This window comes from Megalops cyprinoides, chromosome 11 (assembly GCF_013368585.1).
Source record: "Megalops cyprinoides isolate fMegCyp1 chromosome 11, fMegCyp1.pri, whole genome shotgun sequence".
Taxonomy (NCBI): Eukaryota; Metazoa; Chordata; class Actinopteri; order Elopiformes; family Megalopidae; genus Megalops; species Megalops cyprinoides.
Genome location: NC_050593.1, coordinates 21451177 through 21466487, shown reverse-complemented (window position 1 = coordinate 21466487; position 15311 = coordinate 21451177). Strand labels below are relative to the sequence as shown.

The following is a 15311-nucleotide window of genomic DNA, read 5'->3' as shown; positions in this document are numbered from 1 at the left end:
ATGGAAATGTAAGCATACCACAAAACCACAGTTTCATTTTTGTTGCTTTTTAAACAAATCAATATTTACTTATTTTTGTTTTGTTTGTTTTGCATGGATATCATATAAAAAAAACATATTATTTTTGACATATAGGTAATTGCTTTAATTCTCAGAATAAGGGAGACAAGATCTAAGTATTATATGTGAGAAGTTTTCAATGTTGTTTTTTTTTTTTGTATATTATTTGAGTGTATATTCATAGACAGCATGCCGCCCATTGTTTACCTTTTGCACGGATAGCAAGAGTAATATAGTGTACAACTTTTCATCAGAAAGGAAAGATAACCTCTTTGTGCAGCATGAAATTGAAAAAGAGTCATTTTCAATATGCAATATTTGCAGCATGCGTCCCTATTTGATAGCATCGCATACACACATCTTATCATGCATTCTCTGATCTCAAGAGCTGAACTGTTCTGCAACATTTGTTCATGTGGTTCTGCAAGTAAATGCTGCAGAATTGTGCTTCTCTTGAAATCGTTGGTCTTCAGAGGCGCCGTGGAGAGATCGCATCCCCAAGCACACGCCGTCGTTACACAGTGACAGTGGGAAGGACAGTCTGATGTAGATCTGCAGACAGGTAAAAAAAATCCCTGCGCATCTGCCTGGCTGAAAGCAGAACACTGTCCGGGGGTGCTGAAAGTCCAGCATCAGCCTCCGCTTCTCCGGGCTGTGGTTTTGGATGACTTCCAAAGTCAATTAACCTTGCGAAACTCTCACAAAATTAGCAGAGGCCCCCTAGGTCAGCGATTATCCTCCTCCAGCCAGAGTTCTCCCTCCTGTGATTTTGGAGTGATTTCCTGCCTGCAACTAAGTGCAGGTGATGTGGCAACTGCGTCCCCTGGCCTCTTGCCAAGCTGTTGCTGCCAGAGCGCTCTTTTACACTTGTGGGTGGAGTGGGTACTATCCTTAGGCTACAGAAAACAAATGAAGAGTCTCTTTCTATTTTATGTCCACTGCTCTTCTATACAAGTTAACAGTAACAGCAATGGTGGATGCTTTGTAATAAAAGAGGGTGTAACTATAGCATACCTACTGTGATACACATGACCATAAAAAAGAATGTGCAACCAAGGGAAGACTTTAATCATATATTTTAGCATCTTCATTTACTGCAACAAGGTCTTTGCTTGTGTGCGTTTTTAACTTGTTCATCTTACCAGTGCTTTATGTAAAAAAAAAAACAGCTGAGATCTTGACATACGGTTTTCACTGTGAAAGTGGAGCCCCTGGCAGACAGGGCCTGGCCTTGCTCTTTATTTAAGTACCCATCTTGCCATCATTCATCCGTCATGCATCATAAGAAGTCTTCAGTTTCCTTCTACCGGAACGTAAGTTGAAGGGAAGTAATGGAGGGCATATCATCACATCCACCAGTAAACAAAAGGTTTTGAAAGAACAAATGGCAAGAGCTCAAGCACCCCTGAGTATCGGGGGTTAACAGCCCATCTGACCTTGTCCTGCCAGAAGGGGCGTTGCTAATAATATGGGGTCCAGCAGTGCTGTGTGTCCTAGCCCTGCCTAATTGTCAGCACTCAGTATGGAGAGACTTGGTTTCAGGGCTCTCTATTTTTGGTCAGGTTCATTTATTAGAGGGGGAAAAATGTGAGGTGCAAGGACAGTCTCTGTTCCAAGGTGAAGTGGCCATTTCGCTCGCTCTTGTGTTACCTTGTTAAATTGACATCCGATGTGACAGTGCAAAGATTTACCAAACGTGTAGGGGCAGGGGCCTTTGTCACAGGGAGCATGTGAAACTATAGATGAGGGACGGGGGAAGCTTCATCGCAGTGCTTCTTCTGCGCCGAACTCACAATGAGCAGACGGAGGATCTGAAGATGGCTCTTTGACTCCCTGATCACAGTGCACTGATTTGAGTTTCTGCTTCCAAAAAAAGGAGCCGCTAATGGGCCCAGAAGCCGTGAATAAGAGGAGCACAGGTGTCCGGTTTGGTTTTAGCAGATGTGGCAGGTTTCTGCAGAGAGTGCTGGTCTTTGTTGGTGGGGCAGTAAATGATGCATGTATTTTGAAATTGGATACAAAGCTGCTCAGCAGGAGCCAGGCCCCAAAGGGTCTTAAGGTTGTTGAGTGCCTTAAAAATAAATTCCTCTGCATTGATGCCCAATTTCCAGGGTTGCCGTATTGCATGACCACACACAGCTGAGCCGAGCTGAGCAATGACTCACAAGTGCATTGTGCTGGTACTGTAAAAGTGAGTCTGTGTGCTTGCTTGGGGTATTTGTTGCAGCGCATTGCCCCTACGTCAATTGTCACATGACTAAATATTACAAGTCGAACTAATGAGTGTTAATCAGATAATAGCAAATGTATGGTCCCTTCTTCCTCTTCTCCCTCCTTTATCTCACCATCGGTTCCAGTAAATATTAGTGATCAGGCAAAGTGGACATCTTCTACAATTGCTGAATAGCAGTCTTTCTACCCTCTCATTTTTGACCTCTTGCCAAGTACTTCATTTAAACTCTTGCGTCCATCTCTTGACCTCGCTCTCTCTCCACAGCTTGCAGGCCAGGGTTCTACAAAGCTTTCTCCGGAAATATCAAGTGCTCCAAGTGTCCGCCCCACAGCTTCAGCTATGAGGAGGGCTCTCCACTTTGTCATTGTGAAAAGGGCTTCTTCAGAGCTGAGAAGGACCCCCCAACTATGGCCTGCACACGTAAGTTCTCACACTGTTGTTCGATCATGTGCAGAATCAAATACAACCTTTTGGTTATAAGTCCAAATCCATCTGTATGTCACTTATCATATACCATGATGTCAACCATGGATGTTGTTGTATAAAACTTGTTGCCCCAAAACTGGAAACTTGTCAAAATGATACCTGGATAGAGTGCCATTGATAATAATGACCTAAAGCTGAATTCACAGCAGTCCTTTACTTGCAGGTCATGTTTTAGAAAAGAATTAAATAAATCACAAAGGAGTCCCATCTAAACAAATGCTATTCAGAAAGCAATTGCTGTAAACCTTGCAGTAATTGAAGACCTCACAGCATGAGGCTGTTCCTCTCCACATTAGGATTTTCATTGAGCATGGACAGAAAACAGAAACATTTTTTATTATACTTACTTATAAAGGGAATATCATAGTCTCATGATGTCTATTTCCCAGTTTCCCTTTAATTTGTCTTTCCCACTGTCTCCATGGGTTTAAAACCATTGTTCAGTCTGAGCTCTTGCATTTATTCTACTGCATTATTAGTCAGGCATGTATAAGTGATAGCCAGCGCAGATGTATGTATATATGTATAGATTTCATGTAATGGTATTCATCACTACAGAGGCTAGCTTAATGTTTCTCCTTCTGTATTGAATGATTGTGTTAGGATGTGAAATTACACCCAGGCAAAATACAAGTTGAACCACAGTGACTTAGTTATGGAAACAGAAGTGTATGATCTACCCCATAGGCACACATCAGTGGCTTGTTGCCAAATCTGAACAATCTCTGTGCAATTTAGCTACAATATCACAGTAATCAGGCTGTATTCAGCGAGTCTGGGTCACTTATAATGCAGCACAGTTGTGGGATTAGAATTAATTGTCGCTCATTGTTCTGATTCTAAGTCTTCATAAATGATTCACTGCGTGTCATTACAGCTTAATATTTGCATGAAATCACAGTTTAGCTGGGATAATTTATTGTCAATTAAAAAGCTATTTAATCGTCCATGCAAATTGGAGAGAGGACTTTTTGTGAAGGAAGGTGTCTGTTCTGTCGTGTCTGGAGGCTTGTGGTGGGAATTCTCGGTCTGAGCCTTCAATGATTGAGCCCACGTCTCAGGGGCCACTGGTGCCAACACGCATAATGCCGAGTGGCCGCCGGGACTTGCACAGGCAATTCCACTCCTTAAGGAGAGGGATGTGGCAGTTTGCATAATTGCATTTCAATTAACAACTAACTGTAATTTATCTATAAATTAAATGCCATAGTCAAGCAAAATTGCAGCAATACAAAAATAACAAAAAATGACTATACTTGGAATTATTATTATTATTATTATTGTCATCATCATCATCATCATTGAAAACCTAGAGGCTATGAGGCCCATGGGGACCAGAATTGGCTGACCCAAAGATCTTTGTGTAGATAGCAGATATCTTTCGTTTTCCCCCTCAGAAAGAGGTGAGAGATCGCACCACAGCTGATGTAATCCAAACACATCGCATCAGAACAGGAGGAAAAGGCACTTCCGTGTTCCTCATTCATGAGCCGCAGTGAAAAAAAGGCTGGGATCTGCGGAAGTGAGGGAGATAAACATCTCCGTCTGGGCGTACAATGGGACCTGACTGATGGGAGGGGGTGTCTGCGGCACAGCAGCTCTCCGATGGAAAGAAAAGGCCCCAGATTGCAGAGATTGTGGGCCTGAAAAGGAAACAGGCAGATGTGGACAGAGGTTGAGGAGAGAGACGGCAGCACTCGCTTCATCCATGTAAAGAGCTTTTCACAAAGATCCATTGTGGACATGGGGGGGGTATTTATAGAGGACACCTGACTCCTGACACAGCGAGGAGCTGCAGTGGGCAGTGCCTATTGTTCAGGACCCACTGGAGCTTGGAGTTGCTGGTGTATTGAAGAGATCTCTAGAGGCTTTTAACTCTGGCCCGCTGTCAGATGGTTGCTCACACTCCTCCATTCTGTCCCAGCTGACTCTCCACATTCTAATGGACACTTAAATACACCTTTCAATACACTTTATCCAGGGCAAGTTTTATAGCTTGCATCATACAGCAAGACATTTAGCAAAGCCTTGCAGGCTAAATTTCTCACTTAAGGGAACAAGAGCAATGCCCCACCCTCGATCCAAACCAAAATGGCCTTTTTTGTCAATGACTGAGGAAGTACATTTAAACATTTTTCTGTACAAAACTACAAAATATTTACCTTAGGTAAAGCAAGCATCTTGCCTACTTGATTTTAAATATAAAGGCCTAGCTTCTGAATCCAAGTTTATGTTTGTTGAGTTGACGTGTTCACACACATTCATCACTTATCCTGTCCTCTCTGTGTTCTGTTGGCTGTACCTCCTGCAATATAATCAATCGTGAAGCATTGTTGACCGATTTTTATCAATGTGATCTACAAATGAGCAGAAGCGAGAGCTAACACTTCAAGGTCGGTCATACTAAATGTGTACACACCCTCCGAAAAACAATTTCCCTTTTACACCCCCTATGCTGATTTCCAAATCTCCATATTCGACAAAACCTAAATATTGAATTTGGCCTTCTCTGCTGCATCCCGAATAAAACTCTTTCTATTTTCCCCACCCATTCTACCAGGCCCTCCATCCCCTCCCCGAAATGTGATCTTCAACATCAATGAGACCTCCCTCTTCCTGGAGTGGAGCCCACCCAGCGACACCGGGGGCAGGAAGGACCTCACCTACAACGTCCTGTGTAAGAAGTGTGGTGCTGACCCCCGGCAGTGCGAGCTATGCGGTGGGGACCTCCGCTTTGTCCCCCGGCCCCAGGGCCTGATCAACGCCTCCGTCACTGTGCTGGATTTCACCGCCCACGCCAACTACACCTTTGAGATTGAGTCCCTCAACGGCGTGTCCGAACTCAGCTCCTTCCCCCGACCCGTGGCGGCCATCACCATCAGCACTGACCAGGGCGGTGAGTACATACTGCGGGGTCTGCCATTTGTCAGGGGTGGTCTTTTGTAACACCTGTCAGGAAAAGCTCTCTCGAACATCCAACAAAGAGGTGCTTATTGATCCCGGGAAGGAAATAATGCATGCTGTTCCAAAACAGTGGAAACTTTCCTGTTTCTGGCGCTGTTTTAGCAAACAGGCAGCACTACCACCCCCAGTCTGTTCATCTGAACTCTGTCCCTTTGTTACCGAGAACCCTTTTATGTCTGTAGAATGTATTCTGCGGCTGCATTTTCACATGAGGAGGTATTTTTGGTTAATGTTGTTTTCTATTTTTTGTTGTCGCTCGTAATGAAGTGCTTGTGGATATGAAGCACTTCACTGAGCAAAATCGTGTTGTGTGTACTTTGGTGAGATTTTCAGTATTTGCTCAAAGAGCAGCTATTTCTGTCCACCTCTATTACACTAGACTAACATGGAGTCATTACTGCCTGACGTGATGTGTGTGACTGATTGGTCATTTCCACCTCAGCACATTGTGGAATACCATCCTGCAGCAGGCTAATGGATGTGGTGAGCCAGGTACAAGAGCTGGAGGGTCCAATTAAAATGCAAACCAAAGTGCTTTCTGTAATTGGGCCATATCACTCTCTCAATCTGCCTTATAATTGGTTTGTTTATTAGAAGAAAATGCTCCGTGGTCCATTTGAATTAAGATAACATGACCATCATCTTAAAAAAAGGTACAGGCCAGGATTTAATGTAGGTACATGGGAGGTATACAGAGCCCAGAAAACCCACAAATCACTTCTAGTGGTGCATTTCAGATTTAAAAAAAAAAAAAAGTTTAAATGCATCTGAAGCAAGAATGTGTCTACTTGTATGATAGCTTTCAGTGCATATATATGCACATGTCCACTTCCATGTATGTGTGTATGCTGTATGTGTCTATGTGTGTGTGTGTACACACATGTGTAAGTCTGTTTTCTTCAGTGCGTGCGTGTGTGTGCGTGTATGTTCGCCCATGTGTATGGTGTGCACATCTCGTAGTGCTCATATGCACTTCCGTGGACAATGACCTTCCAGTCCGGGCCGCTGCTGGCCTCTGATCTGCGGAGGATCTGACTGTGCAGCCGCTCCCACCGATATGAGATACGGCACAATTAGGGGCAGTTTATCGGCGCGGCAGCAGACAGCGTGTATATAAGCAGGGGGGAGAGGGATGGACTCGCAGCTTGATTCACAGGCCGGATTTATCAAACAGGTGGATAGCAAAGTGAGGGAGAAAAGAACAAGACAACAGGGCCACACTACAAATGTCAAGGACGTGCCTGGAATGTCCAAGCGTGGAGTGGAGAGATAGCGAACAGCTGAAATCTCGCTCCACAGTGGAGCTCAATAAAATCAATCAGATAAATAGTCTCAAGGTTTAATGTCAAGCATCAAAAACTCTGGCCTGGATTCAACCCTGCCGCATTGCAGTTTGATCTTTACTCTCAATAACAAAATTAACTTTTACCCTACATTACTGCACTTAACAGGTTGGAAGGTTAGAGGTTGGAAGTCACAAATGTTTTGTAAGTAATGGAAAAAGTCAAAATTGCTTAATTTCATTATCCAAGGACAAAGTTCACTGTTGTTCGATGGAGGCTCAGGCCACATGTCACATAAAACAAAGGAAAAGGTTATTGAAAGTTTCCATTTAATTTTGATGATTTCTGTTGGTTGAGTTTTGGCTTCTGGAATGTCTGAGAATTACAAGATATAGATTACACTTGCTCTGGGAGAATATGAACTTAAAAAGGAAGCTGTATACTTTGACTTAACTTTGTAGTTTATGGGAAATGAAATACAACCATATTGGCAAGTACAAAACAATTTTAAAAAGTTAAGAAGTAAAGCAAGATTAGCAATTTTTAGAAATGTTTTGCTCAACATAAAGAAGTTTAGCAAAAAATCATTTTTCATGTACTTGCAAGAGGTCATGGGGCTATTTTTTTTAGCTTTTCAAAGTTCAACCCTCAGGTTAGCCAAATGGGTACAATGCTGGGACGCTGCCAGCTCTTCAGGGGCAGACTGCACTTCATTGTTCCCGTTGCTGTCATGTTTTGCAGGTATATTACAAAAATAAGCTCATAAGAAAGGTGCTGTGTGCTTAGTGGTGGCCAGTAATTTTCTTTCAAGTTTTACAACCAGTGAAATAATTTATTGACAAAAATAAAGAGAGCAGGAACATTATGACACTGTGGCACTTAACATAATGCTTGTGTGTTATGTAATGACTCCTACTATTGGTTGCAACAGTATGTGGTGTCACCTCTGCTCTCAGTCCAACCTTTTTGGGTGCACATTCGCACAAGTCACTCTGGATAAGAGTGTCTGCTAAAGGATTAAATGCAAATGGACTGCAAAATTGAATTTTTCAGTGCACATCTACACATCTGCATCTACAGTTTCTCTCCCATGCATAAACTGACATTTGTAAGGCCGCAGAAGAATTTAAAGCAATTTAAAGTGGAGATTATTCAAAGGGTTAATCTAATCTAATCACCTGACCAAAGTCCAGGAAATGAATGTTTTCAGCATGCCTTCATGCCTTCATGTTATATCAGTGCACGGTCTACAGTTTCTCTCCCATGCATAAACTGACTTTTGTAAGGCTGCAGAAGAATTTAAAGCAATTTAAAGTGGAGATTTTTCAAAGGGTTAATTTAATCACCTGACCAAAGTCCAGGAAATTAATGCATTCATCATGCTTTTATGTTATATCTTGTGTGACAAAATACACATTGACTCAACTTGATTGATGGACTTCTTGATTTGATATAATTTTTTGTAGTACTGCTAATGAGAAAGTACAATAATCGTAGGTAGTCTGTTAGAATGAATACCTTTTTGTCAAATCTTACACATTTCTTTCTAAATTGGTTGGGTTGGGTGCCTGGCATTAATGAGATTTCAGCTTGTTACGTATCACCTGTAAATGATTCTGTCTACTGGTTCCAAGGGTCTTGAAAAGTATTAAGATATTTTGATAGTTTAGTTTTAAGCTATGTTTTCTGTGTAACATACATTTAATGAAATAAATGACATAACATAGATCTACATGTTTTAGCTAATCTCCCTTTAACATGTTATCAATGTCTCCTAGTCCAAAGTAACCTCACTTGAAACACACAGAGCAACATGACCAATGTATCAAATCTGGTGTCCCTTTATACCAGTGTTATGAAATGAACTAGTTCCTGTTTTAGTTCCAGAAAGCAGTGGAAAGTACAGATTACAAACATGAAAAGTAATCATACTACTACTGGGAAAGAAAGAGCTGTATTAAAAGAAAGAGTAACATTACATAGAATAATATAACTCAAGCACGCTCACCTTGGCATTGCCATCATCTTCTTTACATGTATCCAGTGTTAAATTCAATGCTCTATATAATACTTGTGCATGCTTAATAATTCTAAGTAATGATTTTAATTTGCTCATCCTCGTATCTATAAACCAAAATGACATCTAATACTGCCTTTGTAGTTATCCATTTCTATTTAAACGTTTTTTTTTTTTTTTTTTTTAGTGCGTGATGTATATTGTTTCCACAAAAAGTGTCTGTCAGACATGAAATGTTGCCCCTTACTGCCTGGTCTTACATTCTAGATTGCATTCTCCATCACCAAGCAACTTCACTGATGTAAAAGTAGCATTGTACTCAGTCAGGTTTGATATCACATACAACTACTGTTGTTACATCAGATGGTGCCTGTTTTCACATCACCCCAATTCCCCTGAAAAGGGAATGGTCATTCCATGCTTTGAAATAGTGCATGCAGTGTGATTTTTGAAATTCATAGTCTCCTAATGGAAATATTGGCAAGAGACCTCAGCCTCAGAAAAATTCAAAAATACTAAAATGATTAAACAATAAAAGAAAAACACCAAAACATCAATATTTCACAAAATGCTGAAATAAATCTCATTCAGTGTAAAATCCTGCATACATACATAGATCTATAAATAGTATTTCTAATAGCCACCTTGATGCAGACGCTGCCTAAGGCTTGATGGCTACATGTATGCATTCTGGCACTGAGTAATTGTTGGAAATTACAGGAAAAAAATGATTTGGCTTAGTCACAAACATCATAGACATCACCGCACCTGTGACAGGCCCGGTGCCAGGATGAAGTGACTGGGGAGGCAGTTAAAAAATGGCGAGGGGGCAAATATTTTTATACAGTAAAACTGTAGGTTATCATCCTGCTATGCCTATTTCTGCATTTTTTTCATGGGCAATATTTGTGGCAATATAGTGGCATTTTGACTAGATGCGAACAATTCCTTACCTTACCTTTTTCATGTGTTTGTGCGTCTTGGCCATAATATGAAATAGGAATATTTGGAGCAGATTGCCAGGTTACCACCTAAAATTGGTCAGGTGGTAGGTTTAATGAAATTCATTGATTTAACCATACAATGGCCTCTGAAAGGCTAAAGAACAACACAAGACTACTGTTTCAGAATCAAATAATACATTTATTTCACAGCAGTGGTGAAGCCAGTATTAAGCCTGAGTGTCCTCGTACAATTTAGGGAATCGGAGCACTCATAACGTAGGTCTACAAGATGCAAAATAATAGCATTTATGAACGATTCTAACCACTGACAGATGACTGCTAAAATCAACAAAATAATAGCCAACAGCGTCAGGGCATTAAGTGAAAAAAAAAGATGATCAGACATTGGTGTCAGTTTGTTTTGAAAAGTGCTGGGGACAACGACGGGGTCGACGTGCAAAGGCTTTCAAAAAGTGTTGGGGATGAAATGGGCCATGACAAAAAGTGGTGGGGACATGTCCCCAGCGTCCCCAGCGTAAATGACGCCTATGTCATCAGATCATTTTGTCTGCCGTTCTGCTCAAGCCATGCAGTTCTCTCTCTCTCTCCCTCTCTCTCTCTCTCTCTCTCACTTTCTCTCTCTCTCTCTCTCTCTCTCCCTCTCTCTCTCTCATTGACTGAAACTTCACATCCTAGTCGTTTCCAACGAGTATTCTTTGTTGTTTTTGCTATTTTGTATAGTGTACATAAGACTTAAACGGGGGGGGGTGGGGGGGCAGGGGCAGAAAATACAGCTGAGGGGGCCCCCTCTTGCCCCCTTGTGGTGCCAGGTGCGACCTGTGACACCACCAAGACTCTGTTTCTTCAAACACTTGGCTGACCCTAACCTCTTCCCTCTCTCCAAATATATCAAAATAAAGTCAAAGTCTATTAAAGACATCCAACTAAATTGCAAAAAATAGACAAACATTTCCCCATAATAATAATGTAATGAAAGAGCTTGCTTCCTCAGAAAGATCCATCCTCCACATGGTAAAGTGGTAAAGAACTTTTTCAGCTCCACAACAGCATCAGTCTGTTTCAGCCTTTACTACACTACACCTTTGCTTTGCATTGCCATATACTAAGTCTTCCGTATTCCTGCCATCCTTTCGCGTTTGTGTTTTATGTCTGTTATTACATTTTGCCACTCTCCACCTGCCACCTTTTTTCAGTCTTGTGTTTTTTTTTTCTTTCCTTTCTCACTCATCAACAGATTAGGGGTCAAGGGAGAAAGCAAAGTGGCACCAGGTGTTTTATTGCTGCATCTCATGTTGTCAATTAAAGATATTGTGTGAAGCAGAGTGGAGGTGGTGTGAGCACTGCCAAGGACGTGAGTTAAGTTAGACTGGGGGAGGGGGTGTCTTCTGCTTGTTCTGTATTCCTACACTAGCCTGGTTGAGCTGGCCAGGTGGATAGGTGGCGGTGATAGGCACAAGTCATGAAAATGAAAAAACACTGTAACAGAGTGCACTGAGAGTGTACTTACCTTGCTAAATGAGAATGCCACAGTTTCTCTCATTGATGTCAGGCCTGTCAGACAACACAGTTTGTAAAATTGGGGAGTGGTCGTACATGTCCCCACTTCAAGAGGTAGCTTCAGATATTATTATCAGTATTAACGAGTTTGCGTTTTCTTGCTAATCCGCCCAGATGTTTAAAAGTACTGCAAAGTCACCTGTTTTTAAATACGCCCAAAGCCATTATGTTGATATCCTGTTTTATATGAACCACAGCACTGGTCAACCATAGCTTATATCTGAAGAGCATACATTACATCTTAACATGAAAAGTGCCTTGTGAGTGTTTGTAAGATGTAGTCACCTGAGACTGTAAATCATTGAGCTCTCACCTTCTCCCATATTGAGTCGATAAAGAGACTGTGGAATTCAGTTGCATGTTTCACTGTCTACAACTCCCCCGTATCCTCAGAGGATCAGAGCAGAGATGGAATAACTGGGGAGGCACAGGGCCCAAGGGAGCGCTGGCAATGCTACTGTTGGTTAGCCATGGCCCCTGGCTGCGAACAGCCACTACCGAAGTAAGGGGGATATGTGTGAAGGTGGGGTTTACACACACAAAATTTATGTATCCATAAAAATATCAAAGGCATAAAGAGTATGGCGGACTGCCAGTGATTTTGATATATGATTACCAATGATTTTGATATATCTTTCTTTTAGGAGTATAACCCATGGTTGACCTGTATAGTTAATTGACCAGTACAGCAATTTTGCATCACATATTATTATTTGAATAAAACTGTCACTGATACTAGTGTTGTTACTTAAAAAATGCCAAATATAATTTTGATTTGCACTCTGAATGATCTTCAACAACCAGTTTAACTGTATATGACTGCAAGTGCAATAGGAAAATATAGAATAGAAGAATATTAGTAATTTCTTTCCTCTTTTAGATTTGTTTTGTTGATGACTAAATATGAGAACGTACTTTCCAATTCAGCCAATGCATCCTAACTTTCATGTGTACAGTATTTCATTTGAACATGTTAAATTCTAAATCATGTAATGTTCACATTTTCTGTTACAGATTAGAGATAAGATTACAGATCAGAATTACAGATAAAATATGTTGCTGCTACTATTTTGGTAAATTGTATCGTTTTTTCTATAAACAATTTCAGAATCAGAACAAGCATTTATTTAGTTTTATTCATTCGGTACACTGTATGATCAATCATGATATCAATAATGATGCACAATTTCTATATATATATATATATATATATATATAGAACATCATTCACATAGCTAACCTTTTCAATATGAGCTATTTACTGGCTGGTTTGTGTTATTTTACACAGCAGCATTCTACTATAGACGGTAATTTTCCACAGGGAGTGATATCTTTTTAGACAAAAAAGGTAAAAACCAAACTAACTGTCTGATAGCTAGCTAGTTAGCTGTAACCTTGAAGAAGGACTCCTGGCTTGCCATTGTCCTTATATTTTGTCATGCATCTATGGCATCAACTAGGTTCACTTTTGGAAATGTGTGAATCCCAAATTCCATCATGGTGCATTTACAGCGAGCTAAATTTGTAATGGCATCACTTGCATCAGGATTTTACTTGTAACTGAAGATTATACCATACATACTCACTTGTTGCTTTTTATTTCTTTGTCTTTTACCCTTTTATGTAACACTCTTCATCTAGAGTTGAAATATACCCACACACATATGTCTGTTCGGTATATAGATGCACTCTGCCACAAGATTGATATAGGAAACGGATTAACAGCAGGATACCTTAGCCTGGTGTAAATCCTGTCACATTCCCATGGTGAGATAAGCGTCTCAGGAAATTACCACTGGATTTATAGTGTAGCCCTCTCACTGGAACATGGTCCTGTCTTTATCTTCTGGTTTTGAAAGAATGAGATTTCATTTTGGAAAATAAATAACAGGATCTCTCTTGCTTTGGGTGAGAAATAGAAACCCATGTTGCCTGGCAGAGACCCCCTGTTATTATTTGTAAATTGTATATTGAAACTTTCTCACCATACAGTAAATAGTCTACCACAGGTATTCTGGCATAACTGCTGGTAGGAAAGTATGCAGAAAGCAGATGATTCCCTATTATAATAGAGATGTTATTTTGCAGAGAACAGGGTCTCTTTCCTGCTCTGGTTGATTTGTATAGGTGCTCAATACAAGTGGAATGGCTCTTGAAGTTTATGAGAATATAAAGAATGCTATTGTGTGGCCTAAGGGAGTGTTCTCTAAAAATCACCAACCAAAAACATTGTATACAAGGAAAACCATTTTCTACAAAAATGACAGACTTTTACATTTGCTCTTTGTTTTTATTTTTGGTACTGAACACTAGAGACTGAAATGGAAATATATCCCATGCCTATCATATAATTTCTCCTTTGTGTTTAGAAAATTTGAGAAGGAGTCAACAAAGCAGCTATCTACTTCTGTTAAAACTAAACAAGGCCATAAATAGGCAGCATATATCTGTGCACAGGAGACGTGAGGATTACTGAAGGATGTCTAGAAAAAGAAATGAAATATTTCTGATATGCTGTTTCTCCAAAAGCATCCCAGATGGTTATTGTTGGTTAGCACAGCGTGTCATCCTAATGGTGCCACAGTGGGCCAGGAAGGTGTCCCCTGTCACCATGGTGCAGGAGGGGGAACCAGACTCCAGGTGACTGGGCCACGGCTCACAGCACACAGGAAGCCTGGGGGAGGTGAGGGCGGTGCCGGCTGTCAGTCACCCCACTGATGGTGATTGACGCACCAGGGGAGTGAATGCAGCAGCTTGAACGTGGAAAGTTAATTGATTGTTGAGAGTGGTGATGTAGGGGGGGCAGAGCTCAGGAGAGAGCAGCAAGTTCTGAACACCCGAAAGGTGGGGGAGAGCGAGATAGAGAGGGGGAGTGAGAGAGATGGGAGAAATGGAGGAGAAAGAGAAGGAGGGGGACATTAGTGGAATTAAAGAGATTTCTTTAATCACTGGAAGCAGCTGGGCAATTGTGTATGTCACTAAGCAATCAAGAACAGATAGAGCTTCAACCCTGTGACACCTTTCTCCCATGAATAAATTAGAGCACTCTGAAGGGACTTCTGTTTAATTATGTACTTTGGTGAGGAAAGGTTAAAGTGGATTAAGTTTCAGGAAAATGCATTATATGAGGAAATCATTGGAATACTTATTTGTTATTTTTCCATGTGCAGAATGCATTCAAAAATGTGCAGTTTGTGTGTTTTGATGGTGTAATTTCACTGTCAATCTACTCAGCTATATTTGCTAATAGGTGAGAATTGATATATTGAGCATTTTTTCACATTTTGCAGTCAAACTCACTGCAGTCAAACTCACCAATCAATGGGATTTCCATGCAAATATAATTCTCACTGCTACTAGCAGTTTACTCAGAGATACACAGAGATTATGCTTTAAAACAAATTTCACTAAAATATTTAATTTCTGAACTAGATACTCTTTAGGGTACATAGACTTTCTGTTTTTGTAGTCTGCACCACTGTGTCACATTTGTGTATAAGGAGGATCTTAAAATTATTTTAATTTTCCCTGGACTAATTTTATGAGTATTAGAAGATGAAGCACAAAGGAAAATTTGCTGGGATGTGACTAGCACAAACCAAGTAAATGATGATTTAAGCAAATTAAATATTTGCATGGCACGTCCAACCAGGCACTTTCCTGGTTTTATTTACCGATTTTCAGAGGAGAGCTCAAGCTGCCCTTTTATTCAGATGACCAGTTCATGTGTATTATTTGAATGACAG

General features: G+C 40.7%; 1 protein-coding gene across 1 annotated transcript in view; it reads left to right on the top strand.

Moving 5' to 3' along the window:
• Positions 1-15311, top strand: part of epha6 (eph receptor A6) — a 170269-nt gene that overhangs the window by 92877 nt on the left and 62081 nt on the right. The window contains exons 4-5 of the mRNA XM_036539935.1: positions 2558-2713; positions 5340-5675. Of these exons, the coding sequence (XP_036395828.1) occupies positions 2558-2713; positions 5340-5675 (492 nt within the window). The remainder of the gene's footprint in view (positions 1-2557; positions 2714-5339; positions 5676-15311) is intronic.